This window comes from Vicia villosa, linkage group LG2 (assembly GCF_029867415.1).
Source record: "Vicia villosa cultivar HV-30 ecotype Madison, WI linkage group LG2, Vvil1.0, whole genome shotgun sequence".
Lineage (NCBI taxonomy): Eukaryota > Viridiplantae > Streptophyta > Magnoliopsida > Fabales > Fabaceae > Vicia > Vicia villosa.
In genome coordinates this window covers 161,001-182,762 of record NC_081181.1, presented here as the reverse complement: position 1 = coordinate 182,762, position 21,762 = coordinate 161,001, and the positions used below count along the sequence as shown (strand labels likewise).

The 21,762-nt window shown below is 31.4% G+C and overlaps 1 protein-coding gene and 1 long non-coding RNA gene across 12 annotated transcripts in view; both read left to right on the top strand.

The window, feature by feature from the left end:
- The first annotated feature begins 1,425 nt into the window (after nucleotides 1-1,425).
- Nucleotides 1,426-4,253, top strand: LOC131648719 (uncharacterized). Of its 11 annotated transcripts, XR_009298161.1 has the most exons (8): nucleotides 1,427-1,862; nucleotides 2,197-2,368; nucleotides 2,482-2,563; nucleotides 2,725-3,231; nucleotides 3,330-3,445; nucleotides 3,544-3,652; nucleotides 3,762-3,793; nucleotides 3,903-4,253. It is a non-coding gene; the product is annotated as an uncharacterized LOC131648719 (long non-coding RNA). The 11 variants fall into 11 exon arrangements; XR_009298158.1 differs by having other exon boundaries at nucleotides 1,426-1,862; nucleotides 3,544-3,793; XR_009298164.1 differs by having other exon boundaries at nucleotides 2,725-2,901; nucleotides 3,065-3,231; nucleotides 3,544-4,253.
- Nucleotides 4,254-7,303: 3,050 nt separating this feature from the next.
- The window catches only part of LOC131648718 (callose synthase 9-like), a 40,781-nt gene continuing 26,322 nt past the window's right edge, over nucleotides 7,304-21,762 (top strand). The window contains exons 1-21 of the mRNA XM_058918450.1: nucleotides 7,304-7,553; nucleotides 8,102-8,303; nucleotides 8,630-8,727; nucleotides 9,264-9,427; nucleotides 9,718-9,814; nucleotides 10,623-10,733; nucleotides 10,805-10,930; nucleotides 11,953-12,042; nucleotides 13,108-13,205; nucleotides 13,297-13,414; nucleotides 15,115-15,240; nucleotides 17,068-17,144; nucleotides 18,950-19,028; nucleotides 19,413-19,532; nucleotides 19,762-19,864; nucleotides 20,029-20,152; nucleotides 20,273-20,462; nucleotides 20,588-20,640; nucleotides 20,893-20,953; nucleotides 21,113-21,194; nucleotides 21,280-21,329. Of these exons, the coding sequence (XP_058774433.1) occupies nucleotides 8,102-8,303; nucleotides 8,630-8,727; nucleotides 9,264-9,427; nucleotides 9,718-9,814; nucleotides 10,623-10,733; nucleotides 10,805-10,930; nucleotides 11,953-12,042; nucleotides 13,108-13,205; nucleotides 13,297-13,414; nucleotides 15,115-15,240; nucleotides 17,068-17,144; nucleotides 18,950-19,028; nucleotides 19,413-19,532; nucleotides 19,762-19,864; nucleotides 20,029-20,152; nucleotides 20,273-20,462; nucleotides 20,588-20,640; nucleotides 20,893-20,953; nucleotides 21,113-21,194; nucleotides 21,280-21,329 (2,169 nt within the window). The 5' untranslated portion in view covers nucleotides 7,304-7,553. The remainder of the gene's footprint in view (nucleotides 7,554-8,101; nucleotides 8,304-8,629; nucleotides 8,728-9,263; nucleotides 9,428-9,717; nucleotides 9,815-10,622; nucleotides 10,734-10,804; nucleotides 10,931-11,952; nucleotides 12,043-13,107; nucleotides 13,206-13,296; nucleotides 13,415-15,114; nucleotides 15,241-17,067; nucleotides 17,145-18,949; nucleotides 19,029-19,412; nucleotides 19,533-19,761; nucleotides 19,865-20,028; nucleotides 20,153-20,272; nucleotides 20,463-20,587; nucleotides 20,641-20,892; nucleotides 20,954-21,112; nucleotides 21,195-21,279; nucleotides 21,330-21,762) is intronic.

Genomic DNA, 21,762 nt, shown 5'->3' with positions numbered 1-21,762 from the left:
AATATTAAAATTTGCAAGTTTTACGAACTTCGTGACTTTTATGTAGTATAACACACAAAAAATCTATTAACATACCAAATTTTGAAGTTTAAGAACCTTCTTGAGTTTTTTGTAGTATAGCACACCAAAATCCTCCAAATTACCAATGGGCTGTGGCTAATATGCATAAGGATTTTACTTATGCACCATGCATAAGCCTACATAAGCCATTGGATCATGTTTTTAATCAAGTATTGAGTATTGAATATTGAGTGGTGAGTATTGAGTAATGACAATTGATGTCTAGAATTTGATCCAATAATCCAATGGTCCATAATAATCTATGCATGGTGCATAGATTTTTATCTATGCACGGTAACTGCACCCTTACCAATGTATACAAGTTTAACGAACTTTGTGATTTTACACGAAAATCTTCCAAAAGACTAAATTTTACAAATTTAACGAACTTCGTGACTTTTATATATTATAGCACACAAAAATCTTTCAAAAGATCAATATATATATATATATATATATATATATATATATATATATGTATATATATATATATATATATATATATATATATATATATATATATATATATATAGGGGACGACTCAAGTGAGAACACTTGGTTATTATGAGAAATGAGAACAATGAATCACGACCATTAAATTTTGATTTTGTTGATTTTAATGGACCAGATTGGTTTCTCTTTCTATTATCCTTAATATTTATTTTAAATTAACATAGAAAGAGAAACCAATCCAGTCCATTAAAATCAACAAAATCAAAATTTAATGATCGTGATTCATTGTTCTCATTTCTCATAATAACTAAGTGTTCTCACTTGAGTCGTCTCATATATATATATATATATATATATATATATATATATATATATATTATATATATATATATTATATATATATATATATATATATATATATATATATATATATATATATATATATATATATATATATATATATATATATATATATATAGGGAGCATATCAAGTGAGAGCATTTTATAATGAGAGATGAGAGGAATAAATATCAATCATTGGATTCATCAAACTTCTCTCTCTTGATGAATCCAATAGTTGATATTTATTCCTCTCATCTCTCATTTTAAAATGCTCTCACTTGATATGCTCCCTATATATATATATATATATATATATATATATATATATATATATATATATATATATATATATATATATATATATATATATATATATCATACAATAGAATAAAGCAAAATGAGAATTTGGGCAAGTTTGCCAAGTGTCAGCATTTTATACACCTTACTATTTTAAAAATTTCTATTTTAGGTAATCTTTCTATATTTGTTATAATTTATTTTTTAATTGTTTTTAATTTAATTTTGGATTTTCATTAATATTCCAATACAATTTATATTTATTTATTGCTCCTAATTAGTGTCCTTTCAATTTCCACCGTTCACATAAAACAACTGCAAACTTTAGGCTTCTCGATGCATACCCGGAATAAATGTAGGTTTCTCGATTTTGTTCTAATCTTTCTCGATGCATACAACGAATCCTTCCAGTGTAATTACCCTCACGTCTTATTAAATTTGGTCTAATTTCGTTCAATTATCAAAGGCGATTTCGATATCGCTTCAAAACCCAAAACCCTCTCCACCAACCCTTCTTCATTCGTATTCACTAACCATCATCTCCAACCCCAACAACAACAAAAACAATTTCAATTACCACAAGTTTTCGAATGCTCTGTTTATTTCTCACCTCCCGAGAGCTTTCTCAAAGACCCACTACTTCCTTTCTCGAATCTTCCCCTCCTAAACCATGTTTCAATGACATGGATATCGAAATTGATCAATTTAAGGTAATTCCTAAAAATAATTGTACAAATTTGTGTTTTTACTATAGATATTCCAATTTTGTAACCTAGATATTTCTATTTGTAGTGGTTTTTTCTGTTATTTTTTCTATTAAGTTTGTGTGTGTATGTTGGAAGTGAAAAGGGAGGAAAACTGTTGTTTTGTTACTTATATCATGGTTGACATGAGGCACTGTCAATTTTCATGCTTTCTAATGTGAATCCAAAGATCCATATACTAAACTTGGTTTTAATTGGTTGATAGAAAAAACAGAGGGAGTCGGGACGTCCTTCGCAGTAGATTGCTAATGTTGTATACTTTACATATTCTTTGGTATAGATTATGAGAGTAGGTGAAATGTTGGCAATGGCGTGCCTGTTATAATTTCTTTGCAAGCTTTCAGGAAAAGGAGCCCCTCAAGTTAAAGAAAGAAAGAGGTTCATCCCAAATTCGTGTCTTCCGAGAATGAAGAAGATGATGTTGGTACTAAATGTTTGAAAAGCATAGACAAGTAAGTCAATTTTTATGTTTTGTTTCTGTTTTATGCCTCATTATAGATATTTTGTGACATATAGTTAAGGTATACTATGTCTCTCACCAATAAACAAATCTTCATCTTTGCAGCAAAATGAAGGAAATACTCCAAACTCCGACACCGGAATCAAAGATGAATGTTGAAGCAACATCGAAATCCTTAGAGGAAATAGTATGTTTCGATGTCGATCCTTCAGTTCTCCTTCGTTTTCATGTATATTTCGGTGCTAAAAATTGTTTGATCTATTTTTTTTTTTGCATCTTTTCAATTTATCGAGCTTATAAAGTGATTTAGTTTCTGATTTTAGTTGCGTGTTGTTGTTATTGTTTTAGGTTTGAGTTCAGAGAGACTTTCAAGAACAAAAATCCTACCAACAAATATGTTGATCACAAGTGCGGCTACTTAACACTATATGTGTAATTCCCATTTCAATCTTTGTGTGGCTGCAAATGATGAGATACTGCATTGAAAATGTTGTTGGTTGAGTTTCTTTTTTTTTTTAAAACTTGGTAAACTGCTGCTTCCATTTTTTTAGTATCATCTGTAATTGTTACTCTCATAATATTATATAACTTATAATCTTGGCACTGGTTTTTCTTAAATTATTTGGTTACATATAACTTTGGCAGGATTTATGTTCTTACTAATATCTGTGTTGCTACCACTGCGAAGGTAAGTTGGTTTTTGGAAAACAAATTGTTATGAGTTATGGGAAAGATTACACATCTCTGATGCCCTATCACCGGAGCCTTCAAATTCATAAGTAACAAACTTATCCAAAGCATTTTAACATTTAGTTGCTCCATCTCCATCTCCATCCCATGATAATATTGATCAAGGTAACAAACTTATTTTTTAGAATTTTGTTTGTTTGCTTTGTAGCTCATATGCTCACTAAAGTAATGACTAATCGCCAACGATTGCCTTGAATGAGCAGGTGAACTCCAAATTGCTCAAATAGCTCATGAGTTAGATGTTAATACATCACAGGTTAGAAAATGGGTCACCAAGGTGCAAATAATCCATCTCCATCCCATGATAATATTGATCAAGGTAACAAACTTATTTTTTAGAATTTTGTTTGTTTGCTTTGTAGCTCATATGCTCACTAAAGTAATGACTAATCGCCAACGATTGCCTTGAATGAGCAGGTGAACTCCAAATTGCTCAAATAGCTCATGAGTTAGATGTTAATACATCACAGGTTAGAAAATGGGTCACCAAGGTGCAATAATTATTGGGGCTTAGTTATAGCTTTAGGTATAATTTATTATTTTGATGCTAAAAGGAAATGGTTACTTCTGATGTTCAGAATCACAAGGTCTTTTTGATGAGTCTGTAGTGAAATATTTTTTCATTTATTGGTTAGGGTCATGTGTTGTATGACATGTCTTATATGGAGTAAGTCTTGATTTCGAAAATGTCATGTTTATTATACTGTTTCCGCTTATCTATTTTACAGTTATGTGTTCATCATTATCTTTGTTGATATAGCTTTTTATGTCTACAGGCCATGTATAATATAATTTCAACAGCCAAAGAGAAAGGAATTCTCACACCAAAGAGAATTTTGTAAAGCTTTGGAATTTTTCTTTTGGAATTACTTACCGGAAGAAAGAATCTCGATAGTCATCATCCTAAAGAAGAGTGGAATTTAGTCAAATGAAGCAGACCTTTCTTAGCTGATAAAATTGTTGTTTGAATGAATGAAATGTTTGTGGCTGTCAATTGAAAAAAAGTTTTATATGGAAGTTATACAATTCGTAGGTTTATAAGGTGGAAAGATATTCATTGTTAGGTGTTTATAGGGTGGAGGTAATTCTCTTGAAATATATTCAAAATAATTAGCGTTTGCCAGACATTGAATTATGAATTGGTGTTATATATATTTTTGGAATTTGAAAGTTCAAAAATAATTTTAAAAAAATAAAGATGTTTTTATTTATCTTTTTAAGTACACTTTTGACCAATGATTATCCAATAATTTAAATTTGGAAAATCAAAATTAATTTTAAAAAAAGAAAGATGAAATTTTAATTGAAATGTCACTCGAAATTGATTACCATTAACTACTCGAAATTGATTACCATTAACTATTCATGAAAGACTTATTATTATACTAAATAATGTAGGAGTATGTTTTAAACAAAATCAATATCATTCAATTATTACTATTATTATTATTGATTTAAAATGATAATAGCTAATATTTCATATTGACATTTTATTTAGGTATTTACCGTCCATTCAATTATAGAGTACGTAAATATATTTTTAATAATGATTTTTTTATTTATATCCATTTTAATAATTCCTTTTTTATTTTTGTTCAAGCAGAAAAAAATTAACTAATTAACATAAGTGAAACATACCTGTCTTTGGATAATATATAATTTTATTTTATTTGTTTAAGCTATTTTTATTTAGTTCTAATTTAAATTATGGGGACAACTTCTCTACCCATCACAAAAAGTTGGTTAGTGTACCTTCTACCAATCACATTGCATCATTTAGTTTTATCTTATTTAATTAATTATTAAATAATATATTTTTTAGTTGTTTCCAAGACATTTTACATTGAATGTAGATTTACCCAACTTTTTGAGTTGGGTAGATAAGAATTCACCATTTTTTTTTAATTTTATTTGTAATTTTGTGTCGTTATGAATTTTTTAATTTTACTTAGAGTAATAATATTTTTTGTTTTTTATTTTTTAAATATCATTTATTTTAAAATTGAAGATATAATAATTCCCATTAAAATTAATTAAAAAGGAATAAAATAAAATCATCCAATAATAAATGTCCATTTTTTGAAATATTAGGAGCTATTTTAATAAACATTAAAAAGGGATAAAATCAGATCAGACAATAATAAATGTTCATTTTTAAAAAATATTATGAAACGGGACTAAAGATTCACATGTTTTGAAATGATGTTATTTAATTTTTATAAACGGAAATAAATTTACTAATGATTCAAATATTTTTATAAATAATGGCAAAACAAAAATTATATTTATATATGAAAAAATTATACTATTGATTCAAATACTTTTATATACTGATAAAATTATAGGTATGTTTTTATTATCTCATTTAAAAAATAATAAATTGTTTTTGTTAAATAATTTTGTCTTTCTAATAAATTTACTATTGGTTCAAATATTTTTGTAAATAATGTTAAAACAAAAATAATATTTATATAAAAAATATATATTGTTAATTCAAATTTTTTTATATATCCAAAAAATTATAGGCACTAATTTATTATAACTTTTAGAAATAAGAAACTTTTTTGGTAAATTCTAACATAAAAATTGATGATAGAAAAACTTAAAATCGTTTAGAATTATATCAATCCACTTTTGTAATAGATAATTGATCTAAGGTTCTAAAAGAAAACTTTTTTTAAAAAAATTATTATTTTGACAAACTAATTTTAAATTATTCAAAATACTTTTATTTGACATTTTAAATCTTATAAATTATTCCAAACATGGAATAATAAACTAAGTTGTTTTCCAAAAACTAAATCTCTTCAAATCATTATACTATAAATATTTAAACTTTTAATTTCTTCGATGAGATTCTAATCTTTATCATTTTATTCACAAAAATCTATAAATATAAGTTTTCTAAATTAAAATTGATTTCATATAAATTAAAAATGATTTTTTTGGTAACTTACAATTTTTTTTTAACAAATTCTATTATTTTTAAATTAGCATCATAATTTAAAAATTATAAAATTGCTTTATAGTTAAATAAATTAAATTTTTAAGTAATAAAGATATTTTTATAAACAAAATATAATTTATTATTAATAAAAAAAATTATTTGCAAATAATAACATAGACAGATTATAATGTTAATATTTGTAAATCATAAGTAATTATAAAAAAAAAATTAGTATAAGAAATTTTATCCCGTGCCTCGCACGGGTAGAAACACTAGTATATATATATATATATACACATACATATATATGTAGAGGAGTGTTATATTGACTCCAAGAGTAAGTTATAATAACTTACTCCACATCTTGACCATTAATTATTTTCAATCTAATGGTTAAAAATAATAAGTCATTAAACGTGGAAAGAGAAAACTATTCCTTATTATTTTTAACCATTAGATTGAAAATAATTAATGGTGAAGATGTGGAGTAAGTTATTATAACTTACTCTTGGAGTCAATATAACCCTCCTCATATATATATATATATATATATATATATATATATATATATATATATATATATATATATATATATATATATATATATATATATATATATATATATATATATATATATATATATACACTTTCATACGCACAAATACAAATTTTAAAAAATAAACAAATTATATAAAATAAAATAAAATCATATCACATTATTGTCTGGTTTATATGTAAAGACTTAATATTGTATTTGAATGTTGGAGAAAGAGAAAAGAAAAATAAAAAAATTGATTTAAAAATTTGAAAATTATGATATTTCACTTATTTGAAATATATATATTTTAACAAATATTATGAGTTACAATTTTATAATTCTCTTATTGAGAAAAAGATCTTATACAATTTATTTTATTTATTTTTTCCTTTAGATTTTGTTCACACATAACTCTTATTTAATACATTAATTTAAGATATTAATTAACATCTTGTTATAAAAATATGGGTCTGTTTATTTCAATTTTTTTAAAATTGATTTTTATAATATCACATATTTTTAATAAAAATTTTAAAATAGAAATTGATTTAAATAATTATTTTAAATATTATATCATTTTATTATAACTTTTTTAAAAATCACTTAATATTAAAACTATTTCTAATAGCTTTCTTCTTATTCTTCTATCAAATATCAATCAAATAAAAGTAGAGAAAAGTTAATCTTTCTTTCGTCTTACTTTCGGTCCTACCAAACAAAAAACAAAACGCATCTTCCTTTCGATTCACGTTCATTTCCTTTCACTTTCTTCTACCTCATCTCAGACGAAACCGTTTTCAAAACCCTAACACAAGAAAACTCCATTCAAAAACCGCGTCAAGCATTGCATCAGAAATACGAGTTGGAGTAGCCCTGAACTCAACTGGCCGGAAAACGCACCGGAGCTGGTCTTCGACCGCCGCATCCAGTGACTGAGCTCAGGTTTTTCATTTTTTTCTAATCTTCTGTAACGTGCGTTAGGACGCGATTAAACCGCGATCTGCGGTGGCGATAGTCACCTACCCCTGCCAAAGGCGACGCACGATTGAATTGCATCGCAGTAGAGTAGAGCTTCAGTCTGAAACGCAATTCCGCGTTGAATCTGTGGAATTAACTGCATAGTTCCAATTCACTGATTTGAATTGTATAAGAGTGTTATTTGCGTATAGATATACTGATTGATTGATGGTGAAACAATGCCGAGTCACTCTTTCTTGCTCACTCTTACTTTTTTTGAAGTTTCGTTTTAGCTTATGGTTACTTTTCCTGCTAGAAAGGCACCTTAGGAATCAATTCTGAAATTCAACTCCGGTACATTTTTTGTCAAATATTTCGTATGTCAATGTTGCTGGTTGTTTTGATTTGTACTTCTTGCACTCTTGATGAATGAGTGAGTTTTGGTTTATCATTTTGTGTTAATGAGTGAGTTTTGGTTTATCATTTTGTCTTCTAAAACTTTAATTTGTGTTGTATTTAATGCATGCTAGCAGATGTCTCGAGTTGAAGAGCTTTGGGAGCGGTTAGTTCGGGCTGCTTTGAGAAGGGAAAGAACTGGCGATGATGCATTTGGGCAACCTGCTGGTGGAATTGCGGGAAATGTGCCATCTGCGCTTGCTAAAAATAGAGATATTGATGAAATTTTAAGAGTAGCAGATGAAATTCAAGACGATGCTCCCACTGTTTCTCGAATATGTATGTTGGTGTTCATGCTGTTTTTATCTTGTGCTCTATCTGTGCCGATTCTATATGATGAGTCTTCCATTATATTGTATTTGCTATTTTCCTTACTGCATCATTGCTTTAGAGGCTATATGAAGTATTTTGATTTTATATCATCTCTTAGCTTTCTCCTGTGATAGTGGTGGATTATAGGAAAATGTTAATTGATGAAAAATGTAAAAGTCTTTTTAATGAAAACCCTTTTGTTTGAAAATGTTTTTATATATTTCAATTTGACAACTTAGATCCTCTAGAGTCTATGTCCATTCTTCATTCTTAAAAATTCTTACTTTTTGCAGTATGTGAGCATGCATATTCATTATCTCAAAATTTGGACCCTAACAGTGAAGGCCGAGGTGTTTTACAATTCAAGACTGGTTTGATGTCTGTCATTAAGGTAATATCGAATGCCTAGCTTTATGTAGCTCAAAAGTTTTGATCGGAGCACTTGAACTCTGAGTACTAGTATGTTTTTATTTATTTGTGACTGTGACTCTGTATTACAGCTCAGGCTTGGTTGGTATATTGGAATTTTGCTGCACGGTTTGTGAAAGCCCTACTATGAAATGTTCACACCATTTAGCTTCATTTCTTATAATCTTATTGCATGCTTTATCTTTTTTATTTAGTTCTTGAGAGTTTCGCCTTTTAGTCATTTTGATGACTAGTTCATACTGGCTTTTGTATAATGCAACGTTATCAGGATCTTTAGATCAAACTATGTTTTTAAATATTTCCAACTAAGACCTCACCACTTCATAGTTTGGGGCACATGCTCTACAGTAATTATTAATACCTCACCAGTTTATTGAGAGATAGCTATATAGTGTAGCTGTTTTATAAAATATCTAAGCTGTAAAATCACGTGTGGTTTTACAATTTTAAAGGATTCAGCGTCCTCATTTTATCTTTGTTTTTTGTTTATATTTTCAGCAAAAGCTGGCTAAAAGGGAAGTTGGAACCATAGATAGAAGTCAGGACATTGCCCGATTACAGGAGTTCTACAAGAGTTACAGAAAGAAAAATAATGTGGATAAATTACTTGAGGAGGAAATGCAATTGAGGGAGTCTGGTGCTTTCAGCCGTAATCTTGGCGAGTATGTTTCTGACTGATATGTGTGTATGCCTATTTAGATGATACTGTTCTTCCTTCTTGCCAGTGTTATTGAATATCCACCATGGCGGGATATCATGGTGGTTTTTGGGCTGGCCGCCATGGTAAATATCGGTCAATATTGCTGGTTTTTCTGCCATGATCTGCAATCACGATGCCAAAAAGCAGCCAATATGACGAGATTTGGCTCTCCGCCCTGGACTGCCATCCGTCTTCGATAACACTGCTCTTTGCCACCCCCTTCTTACATTAAGTCTTTCATGCTGAATACAGGTTGGAGCGTAAGACTGTGAAGAGGAAAAGGGTTTTTGCTACCTTAAAGGTTTTAGGAACAGTACTTGAGCAGTTGAGTGAAGAAATTCCTGATGAGGTTCGGTTCTTCCTTCTCTGAACTAATCTAATCTATTAATATGATTATGGAATAAGGTATTCCAATTATTATAAAAACTGAAAAATCAGGATTTGAGAGAAAACCATATGCATTGCAATGTTTTCTGAAATGCATAGTCTAGTTCATTGAGTTATGGGTTCAATTAAATCCCTATTGTAGAGTTCACAAATCTGTAGGGACTTTAATCTTAGATATATCACAGTGCTGCCAGTTTCACATAAGCCTTATTAGTAATAATGCAGTACATCATAAACTACTTAACAGAAACTGTGCAAGCACTTATACCCTATATAATTATATACTCTAACACCAATATATGATTTTGAGTAGACTCTAATTATGCAATATTCTCTTGCTTCTTTTAATTTTTAAAATTTTTTAATAGTTAAAAAATAACTGAAGTGGATGGGGTAAATTTTTGCATGGGAACTGCTGATAAATAATAACTTTGTAAAAGCGGCAGTGACTTTTTACTTATTACTCCTTTTGTCCCACAATGAGTGACCCATTTGTAAAAAACATTTGTCTCGGAATGAATGACCCTTTCCATTTGTAAAGTCTATTAATTACTTTTTTTTCCTTTCAAACTGCACCGTCTTATTTATATTACTTACATTACATCACTTTCAAGTCAATCTCTTCCACTTTGCATTTATAGTAATGGTGAATGCACCAATACTGACATGGGTAATTTAGTAAGAGTACTATTTTCTTTCTTTCCTTTTTACATTTTCTGAATTTTGTCTGAATTTGCCACAACTCTTAAACATTTTTATCTTCGTTGCAGCTTAAGCGGGTCATGGAATCAGATTCTGCATCAACCGAGGATCTGATTGCTTACAACATCATCCCTATAGATGCTGCTTCTTCAACAAATGCTATTGCTTTTTTCCCCGAGGTTCTTGAGCTTCTTTATTTTAGATCCCATATATTTTTGATGTATTCTTACCTGGAGTTTTCCATTATTAGGTGCAAGCAGCAATTTCAGCTCTGAAGTATTTCAATGGCTTGCCCGAACTGCCCAGGGCCTATTTCATCCCTCCTACGAGGAATGCCAACATGTTAGATTTTCTGCAGTATACTTTTGGATTTCAGGTCTGTACAAGTGGGGTTTTTATTTGGTGTCAGTTGTCAAGTCAAGATTGGTCTTGTTCTTTCATGTTTCATTTATTCTTTTTGTTTTTGGGTTTGAATTAGCCTTTCTTTATCTCTAATATGCAGTGAAACTAAATTGTCGTATCTATTAAAATATATTAGTCTTGGTACGCAAATACTAGTATTGGCTGTGCATCAACACTTAGACATACTTTTAGAGTCCCTTTGCATACATATATGCTTTGGGAGGCCACCTAGAGTAACTGGCTTCTTGTGTACTATTTTGTCTCAAAACAAGGGGCGGAAAGTTGCAACTTGCACCATGAGTTCCTTTTCATTCCAAAATGATTGCTCCCGAAAGTGAAATTTCTACTTTTAAAAGTTTAAAATGAAAAAGTATGTGACCACTGTTTGTGAACTAAATATCACTACCAACATCCTATCAGGGGAATAATGTGAGCTCTACAGAGCTGCAACAAATCTGTAGTTGTCCAGTTGTATACTCCTATGTATACAAATGATGACCAAGAGACTGTATTTCTCCGGATCACCCAAGTCTCTAATAACTTTAGTCTCAATTTTAAAACTTACACCGGATGAAATAGAACTTTGAAATGGCCATATCATGGAAAGTAGTTAGATTATTTAAACCTGCAAAGTTTTTTAGAAAGTAGAAAAGGAATTCCCAATGTAAAAATCACGATGCATGTACAATAAACAATAATTTTTTGTTTTGCTGCTGGATTGGATTTTCTTCCACTGATATTATTTGGTGGCACTGCATAATTGGATTCTAAAGCAATGACTTCATTCAGTCTGAAAATGAAAAGTAATTTGACTAGATTTAAAACTCTTCACAATTGAGATTAACGGTGTTCTTTCTGATTTTATTTCCTTTTACTTGTATGAAGTAATTTTTATCATCTCTGACTTATTTGATCTATTATAAGTATAAATCATTTTCACATTGGTATTTCTTGTGAACTCATATTTCTCACTTATGGTGATGTGTTTGCTCCCAGAAAGATAATGTAGCCAATCAGCGGGAACACATAGTTCATCTGCTTGCAAATGAGCAATCTCGGCTTGGAGTTCCAGACAAAACCGAACCCGTAAGTATTTGATTCTCTTCGCTTTGAGGATCTTTGCCTTATTGGATTTCCTTAAGTTTTTCTTTTGTTAATTGTTTTATTTGCATGAAACGAGTTTAATAGACATTCACAACTTCAAAACATGTGTGGTTTGTTCTTTGTTAATGTGACCGAGGGCTACATATAAAACTAGGTGGGTTTAAGATGATTAAGCTCATAGCCATACCATCAAGCCATGGGAGAGGATACTCTTAAAGGAGATTAAGAGAAGGGTCATGCAGTATAGAAAATAAATTTGGTTTTTGCTATTTAGGTTTACCTGGTAAGCAAGATACCTGCTACAAAGATTGATGAAGAGATTATTTAGGTTTTCATCCCCTTCTATTTTTTCATCAGTTTGTATTACAGGCCCAAGATATTTAAACCGCGTGACTTGTGGGATGATGTGATGTGGTCTCCAACTTTAAAAAGAGTTACTCTAGATTTTCACTTCTATTTTTTCATCAGTTTGTATTACAGGCCCAAGATATTTAAACCGCGTGACTTGTGGGATGATGTGATGTGGTCTCCAACTTTAAAAAGAGTTACTCTAGATTTTCATTAATATATAAAATAGGGCAAATGATAGGGTGCCTTACAAGGAAATGCAGAAAGTTTTAGAGAAAAATAAGTGTGTGATTGTAGTTTAATGATAGTTTCTGAATTATACTAATGCCTAGGCATTTACAAGAGGGCCGGAAATGGAGTTTCTGGAGGCTGTGCTGGTGGCGGATGAAGAGTATTTTCACAAGCCATCAGGATCAGAGGGTTCTTGATGCTATACGAGGATTTGAGAATTTTGAGAGAGAAGAGGGTTCTAAAAGTGTTTGTGAAACTGAAAATTTATTGAATGACTAACTGCAGTCTTTACATTTAATCTAGGTATAGTTAGCTAGCTAAACCAAGGTAGTCAAAGTAACCACAATAAGGAGTAGCCCACTAATCCCGCATGATAATTTCATATTTTATCATTATTTTTTCCCCCCACCATTTTCAATTTTTTCTGCTATTTTGTTCTTATTCTCATCATGTATATCTTGTTTCCAGAAATTGGATGACGCAGCCTTGCATGAAGTATTCCTCAAATCCCTTGATAATTATACTAATTGGTGCAACTATCTATGCATTCAGCCTGTCTGGAGCAGGTACTGCTACTATTTATATTATATATGATAACCAGTTGTATTTTTGTGATCTATGTACATGATTATTGATATTGTGCTATTGTGGTTTTAGTTTGGAAGCTGTTAGTAAAGAGAAGAAATTGCTGTATGTTTCTTTATACCTCCTAATTTGGGGAGAAGCTTCAAATGTCAGGTTTCTACCTGAATGCTTGTGCTACATATTCCATCATGTAAGTTAATTTGATCAGTGTTTACGTCATATGTATATTTTATTGTTTCCGTAAATTTTTTTTGGTATTCAATTGACTGGCATTTGTTGCCGTGCCTTCTAAAGCTTAGTAGTCAATTCCGGATAGCGGCAGGACGGTTGACTTTAAGGGTAGTGGAATAAGCGCTATTTAATATATTTTTTTTACAAATTACATGAATAATACTTTACATATGTTATGTCACATAAAATTTTTCCTTCGGCATGAGCAATACCTTTGCGTCACCTAAAATCTCTAAAGCCCTATCCATTTCAGCCGCCCCTGCTTGAATTGGTTTACATCTCTTCTATTTCTCCATCGTTTTGTATTACGAACCTAAGATATTTAAGCCGTGTGACTTATGGGATGATATGGCCTCCAACTTTCACCTCTAGGTTAACAACGCTTCTTCTTTTGTTGAATTTAAATTCCATTTCCATACTTCTGCTTAGGCGAATGCCAGACGTTTCTAAAACTCGTCTCCAAGTCTCCAACCTCTCATTTAAATACTCCTTCGACCCTTGAAGTAGAACTATATTATCTGCAAAAAAACATGCATTTAAGTGCTTGCTCTTGGATGTGTTTAGTGATTACAACCAAATTAAAGTAAAAGATAGGGGCTTATGGTTAAACCTTGATGCAAACCTATTGTAATGGGGAAATCGTCCGTCCCCACACCCTATATCCGCACACTGGTTAATACCTCTTTATACATATCTTTTGGATAGCCCGAATATATGCAATCCTAATCCTTTTCTTCTCTAGGACTTTCCACCAGGCACTCTATCATACACCTTTTCCAAGTAAAAAATTAAGTGCATGTTTTGTTGATCCATTCGATATTGCTCCATCACACGTCGTAGTAGATAGATTGCTTTCATGGTCGACCTCCCAGTCATAAAACCACAATGATTGTCAGTGATTTGAGTTTCATTTCTTAGTCTCCGTTTCAATCATTCTTTCCCATAATTTTTGGTATGACTCATAAGTTTAATTCCCCTGTACTTTGCACAAATGGTAGAACAATCTTTGTTGGATTTGTCTAGCACAACAATTTACAATCTTTGCCGGATTTGTCTAGCACAACAATTTATATTATTAGTACAAAATTAACACACCCTTACATGAGATGAAGTTTAAAGAGACAATGATATAATATGTATAAAGCAATTCCTATTCACGAAACTCGAGAGTCTTGGTCTCTCCCTCCAAGTATTTGAGAACTTGGAGTTGCCCACCCAAAACCACTCAGTGACTATCTATCATCAATTTCTCATATCCTTTCTCTATTTATTTCTAAAGTTAAATTATATAATGCCATGATAATTTTCCATATCTGCCTTTAGGAGAAGTCTAACACAATCCTAATTATGAATAAGAAAACGTCCCGGAAAATAATGTAAGACTCCTATTTAAGGCAACTGATGTTTCTCTAAAATGATATGAGATATCCTAATTTAGTATTATGGTTCCTCTCAGATCAATTTTTTTTAAAATTTCTAATCACAATAAAATCCGTTTATTTTGTTGCTCACTAGTTTTTAAAAAAAAAAATTATATTGTCAACTTTTTATTTCCTGTTCTGTTTTTTTTTTTAAATATAAAAATCTTAGTTTTTTGTGTTGCTTTTGCATATACCTCCTTGGATATCACTTGTTGATTAAATCTTTAAATATATGCAGATGGCTCGAGAGATGGATGAGATCTTAAGGCAGCAGGTTGCACATACAGCTAATAGTTGCACTTCTGAGAATGGTGTCTCATTTCTTGATCAAGTTATCCTTCCTCTCTATGAAGTTATTTCTGCAGTAAGTCTCAGTGCTCCAGTAAAATTAAAATTTTATTGAACTTTACAATGTCAAAACTTAAAATATGTTCTGCAAATCAGCAGTCTATGCTGCCTTTATTTTATGTTGCGGACATGCATAAAATCATCTAACTATCTATCTATCTATCTTACTTTTTGAATATGCATGGCCATTCATTTCAGTAATTTGAATAGAAGATACTAGTGAATATATTCACTTCTTTGAGTTAATGTTAAAACTAGTCCTACAAAGACACATGAGAACAAAATGAACCTCTTAAACTGTCTTCACATTGGTTTGGTGGTACCATACATTTAAATACAAAATAGCAAAAAGAAAACAGTCCCTACCGTTTGTGCAGACTCAGCAGCACCTTCATCTCCTTCAAAATCAAGAACAACTTTGTAAGTAATGAGTTTGGCTTAATTATTAGCTCCTACATCTCCCTCCTGAACAACAGTGCCGCTTGACGCTCCCTACCTGCACCCCCTGTTAAACACAGCGATGTGTATTTTCTCATTGGGCTTTAACATGATGTGGTTTTTGTTTTTAATGAAAACTTGAACAATTTCCCTGTGGTCATACTTTTAGAGTGTGTTGAGAAAAACAGTGAAGTATTTGGATGTTGTTTTGGTTTCCATAAAATCTTCAAAGTCGTCAAAGGCCCTAACAGCTTGTTGTGTGGGTCATTTAAGACAAGGCACCGTACTAATATGAAGAAGGCAAAGGGTTGGGGGTGATGTTTCGTTGGTCAATTTCGACAATCAGTTGCCATGCAACATTGATTTGGCAATTGTTGGCCATGATGTCTTTGAGGAGTGGGTAAAAGGTGTGTTGCGGATGTATTTTTAATGAAAAGAGAACATGATTTTGAAATGTTGCTTGAGGTGGGATGGGTTTGAGTGAGGGTGGTGATGTAGAGGGATGTCAGATTCCATGGTGTGGAAATGATTGAGCTGCTGGTGGTGGGAGGATATGTGCAGCGGTGGTGGAGGTATTGTTGCCTGGAGTGGGAGCATAGCAAACTTGGCTGCGAGCCTGCGACTCTATTTTCACAGTAGTTTGGACACAGGTTTGTGTTTGTGGTGCTTCTGTGGTGCACAGAAATGATGGTGGGTTGCTTTGCCAAGTGGTTAGGGAATGCTGCTAAGTGGCCAATTGGTGTTGGAAAAACCCTAAGGTAACAAAAGTAAATATGGTTTGGGTGAGAGGCATAAAGATGGAGGGTCTTTTTTGTAATTTAAATTTTGAAATGGATCTGTATACTATTACTAACAAAATAGTGTACTGCATTACTCACCCTAATTTGATTATTGTACATTATGGTACTCTATTGAAACGCATAATTCTAATTATTGTATTCAAATAAAAGAATTAGTAATGAAGGAAATTCAATTGAAACAATCGAATTTTATAGAAATTTGAATTATAGTTTCTTCATTTAAGAACACTCTTAGTCTCATATAGTCTTACAGCCAGTTTTCCAGTATATGTTTGTTTTCATTTAGGAGTTAATTTTTACAACCCTAGAATCTTCAGTATAATTCAAAAACTTCAAATCGATTAGTTAATACGAAAATCAGTTTTGGGAAACACTCTTTGAAATCTCTTCTCTGTAAAACTTTATTAATCCTTGTTATCATGTTCAAATTGGGCCAATCTGATCCATACATAGCCTTGCTCGCTTCAATTGACCCCTCATTAGTGGACGGTGTGATTGATCTCCCAGATTAGTCAGTGCTAGGACCGGATACCGAGTTTTAAGAAAAACTTTATTAATCCCTGTGGTACAGTAGGAACTTATCAGTTATTTATATGGACTTTCAGGAAGCTGCAAACAATGATAATGGGAAGGCATCTCATTCATCCTGGAGAAATTATGATGATTTTAATGAGTATTTCTGGTAAATATTCTTCTGCAACCATCACTTTTATTTGAATAATTTCTTATCTGTAGATAACTAAGCTTGTTGCTATAAATAGGAATGCAGGGTTGAGAGGGAGCCATTTGATGCACATTATAATTGGGACTAGGGGGATAATTGGCTAATAATTACAGATACTTCATACCATTATAAAAAGGGAATTATATAGTTAATGACCAGTTAACTAACTAATAATATTGGTGGGACATTTTTCTGGACAAATTTACCCTTAACAACCTGGTCATTTTTTAAAATCTAAAATAGAATTAAAGGTAAAAAATAACCTACAAAGTTAAGTTGATTTTTTTTTTTTGTTGGAAAATTTACCCTTAACTGCTCACAATTTCCCAAATTGAAATTAAATTTGAAAACATACATCATGAATATTGAAACTGATTTTTCATTTAGATGATATAAAATTGAAACAAGTAAATTAAATTAAAACAAATACTCCCTCCGTCCCAAATTGTAAGCCACTTTGCAAATTTTTTTGTCTCAATTTATAAATCACTTTACAATTCCAATGCAACATTAATGATTTTTTTCCTAATATACCCTCTACTATTAATTATTCTCTCTTCTTCCAATTTTTTTAGTTTCTCTCTCCTATATAATTAATTAAGGACAATATTGTAATGTCATGCATGATTTCTCTTTCTCATTCAAAATTAAATACACTCCTTAATTTGTGTGAAATTTCCAAAACGACTTATAATTTGGGACAGAGGGAGTATTATACAATAAAATATATGTAAAACAAAGCACAACCACGTGCCCGTCTTATAAATGTTCTCATAAATAAATGTCAATTTACATATTCTATCAGTTATTTGATGTCAAAAAATGGCCTTCGAGACTGAAACTATGTCGGTTTTCTCTTTTCGTTTCCTCATTCTACCCATGAGAACACTATTTTCCTCTGCTTAAACCTTTTTCTCGATGCTGACTGTATCCTTGTTACCCTTAAAAATGAATTTGCAAACTTTTACTAGAGTTATATCTCGCTTTTGTTGGTTGTGTTTCATTGGCTTGTCATATTCGTCTCTTGCCTCATCTATTGGGTTTACTATTTGCACGTTTATCTTTGGTTTTGATTTTTCACTCTACCACTAAATCGACGATTTGTAGTTGTCCCAATACTCTTGCTCACTTTCGTTATTAGTTTTGGCCCTTAAATCTTTTGGTTCTTTGAGAAGGGAATGCTCTAACAATGTTATTTTTTGCTAGTCCTGGTAGAACTATGTATGATTGGTTTTGCCACTGCCATGGTATTGTTCTGGGACAAACTCGATGGAATTTGAAGATTGACTACATAACTTTGTAGTGTATGGTCTCCGATAACAGACCCTGAATTGGTAGGAAAAATGTTACATGAGCTTGAGCAAGAATTTGCCTGCTAGAGAAGTCAGATTTGCTGACAGAGGACATGATCTGGATGCCATGATGAAAGATATCATAGGAGTGGCATTGAATTCATTGGAATAACCACCTATGACGGTGGAGGAGGAGCAGTGTGTTGTGAATGGAAACCATTTGAATGTGCTGGTGCATTTTATAAAACTGAATTAGAGAGTTTGATTTTTGTTGGGAGTAAAATGATTTTGATACAATTACGAATTCACAATACATCCAGCTTTATAAATTTTGTTTAGTTCTCCTTTGACAGATTTAACTAACTTTGCCTCTGTCTTTAGAATATTATTAACCACTAACTGACTATTCAGCGGTAAACTTGCTAGTTTATTACACTATTATTTAATAGCTTGACCTCTGAATTTTTTCAGGTCATTACATTGCTTTGAGCTTAGCTGGCCGTGGCGCAAAAGTTCTTCATTTTTCCAAAAGCCCGAACATAGGTCTAAGGTTTGTCTTTTCTTAATTATATGTTAGGAACATTCCTTTTTACACCACGCAGTTCATTTTATTGCTCATCGATGTTGGATTCTGTTAAAGGACAGTGTTACTTATTCTAATTTTTAAGAATGATGCATAAAAGGAATGTTTTGTTGATTTAGAGTTTTGGAATAACAAATGTATGACGATGTGTGTGGATGAGTAAACATATATCATAAACGCTTTCAAAGCAGATTATAGTAGATTGGCCCCAAAAGTAGCTTAACCTATTGCAGAATACCTAAAAGATGAATCTTAATATCCTTTTGGGTCTTGACGAACTGTTGACATCTAACTTCAATACGTTGTTTGTTTTGATGCTGTGGTTATTTATTTATCTTGTGTACAATGCAGAAAATGTCATCTGGCAGAAGTCAACGTCAGGGGAAAACATCTTTTGTGGAGCATCGGACTTTTTTTCATCTTTATCATAGTTTCCACCGATTATGGATATTTCTTTTCATGATGTTCCAGGTTTGTACACACGTTTAGTTTTGACTAGTCATAATAGATTCTTTTTTTTTTTGAAAAAAATAATATATTCTTAAATGCTTCTGGTCTCATATGCTGTTTTTAACATTAAATTGTTTTCTCTATTATGCTTTTTATTTATTTATATACTTTAATCGGTATTTGGTTTCATGGTTGTTAAAATATTTAATTTTTGCATTATTATGTTTTTCACACTATTCGATCTTTTCAGGGTCTAGCAATTATTGCTTTCAATAATGGAAGATTTGATGCCAAGACCTGGCGAGAGGTTCTTAGTCTTGGACCCACATTTGTTGTGATGAAATTTTTTGAGAGTATGTATATTTCAGTTTTGAAGTTTTAGATCTCTCATCTTAGTTTACACTCTGTTTTGTTTGTTGAATGTCTTCCATGAATGCAATAACTTATGTTGTTGCTAGTGTTATATTTCTTGTCCTCATCAAGTATAAGTTTTCACCTTTTTTGTTTCTTTTTTCAGGTGTCCTGGACATTTTCATGATGTACGGTGCATATAGAACGACGAGGCGTTCAGCTCTATCACGAATATTTCTAAGATTTATTTGGTTTAGCGTAACTTCAGTTTTTGTAACTTTCCTTTATGTGTATGTATACCTAAAATAATGAATTTTTATCTTATATCTTCAGCTTTTTATTATTTTTCTGTTCAATTTTTTATTGCATTGTGTTGATGATTTTACATTTACAACTCTGTATGACTGCAGAAAAGCACTTCAGGAAGAGAGTAAAGGAGATTCAAATTCAGTTATTTTCAAATTATACGTGCTTGTCATTGGGATTTATGCCGGTGTCCAGTTTTTCATTAGTTTCCTCATGCGGATTCCTGCATGTCATCTTCTGACGAACCGGTGTGATAGTTGGCCTCTCATTCGCTTTGTGAAATGGCTGCGCCAGGTATTTGTATCTTGATTTGCATTTGATCTTGTAATTGTATTATTAATTCATCTTTTTTTGTTTGTTGATATCATGTGTGGTTATGCTGAATGCTGATATCGGTTCTTTTATATTGACAAATGAAGGAACGGTATTATGTTGGACGGGGAATGTACGAAAGAAGTTTGGATTTCATAAAGTATGCATTAGATATCATCTTCTCACTCTTTTGTGCTTTTTTTTTAACTTATAACGCATGTAGTTTCTTGCTTCCACTTCCAATACTAATAAGGCATTTGTGTTATAACTAGAAGCGAATAATAAGAAAGGTTTCTCTCTCCGAGGGACTTTGTTCTGTGTTCTTCCCAGTTTAACATAGAAATATATGATTAAAACTACCTTGTTTGCATCAAACTTTTGAGTCTAACATATACTCTGTTGCTTTTCTTAGGTATATGCTGTTTTGGCTTGTCATTTTGAGTGCAAAATTTTCGTTTGCTTACTTTCTTCAGGTTCGTGTTATATTCATAGCTGCCTCCAAATTGGAACTATGCATCTGTTTGTTCATGTGTGTGTGTGTGTGGGTGGGTGGGTGGATAATGTTGCTTGTACCTAATGTATATATGCTTACATGCTTGTGAACTTGAATGTTTTATTTTTGTGGTTTGCAGATCAAGCCACTTGTAGCCCCGACAAGGGATATAATAAAAGAAAATAATATAGTGTACTCTTGGCATGATTTTGTCTCTAAAAGTAAGCAATGGTCGTTTTAAATTTATGGTTGTCTTTTTGTTTCCTGTCGATACTATTGGCTACTAAAGTGTCATTATTCTTGCAGATAATCACAATGCTCTGACAGTTATTAGCATATGGGCTCCAGTGGTTTGCGTAAGTGTATAATTGTTGTTTTACTACCTTTTTACCCCCTTTTTGCTTTAGTTTTATTTTTAATTTACAACATTCAAGTCTTTTTCTACTAAGTGGAGTAGGCTAAATGGATAAATTGATTCTAGAAACCCATTTAATCTTATAAATAGTTCCATGGACTGCCTTTCCTCAAATAGTATCAACTGAGAAGAGGATATCTTATCCCCTGCTTTGCTGCTTCTACTTTTCTCATGAATGAGAGGTTTCATAGTATGAATATTAATGTGAAATTTTTGCACGCTATTGTTTCCATGATATAGCTGGAACTTAGTTTCTGCTATGATTTATTAAGCCTTATAGCATGATATGTGTAGGTTCATTTGCACTCAAAACAAGCTTTTATGCCGCAGCCTATATCTTGAAAAACATGCTTAGCTTTTGTAACTCAAATAAA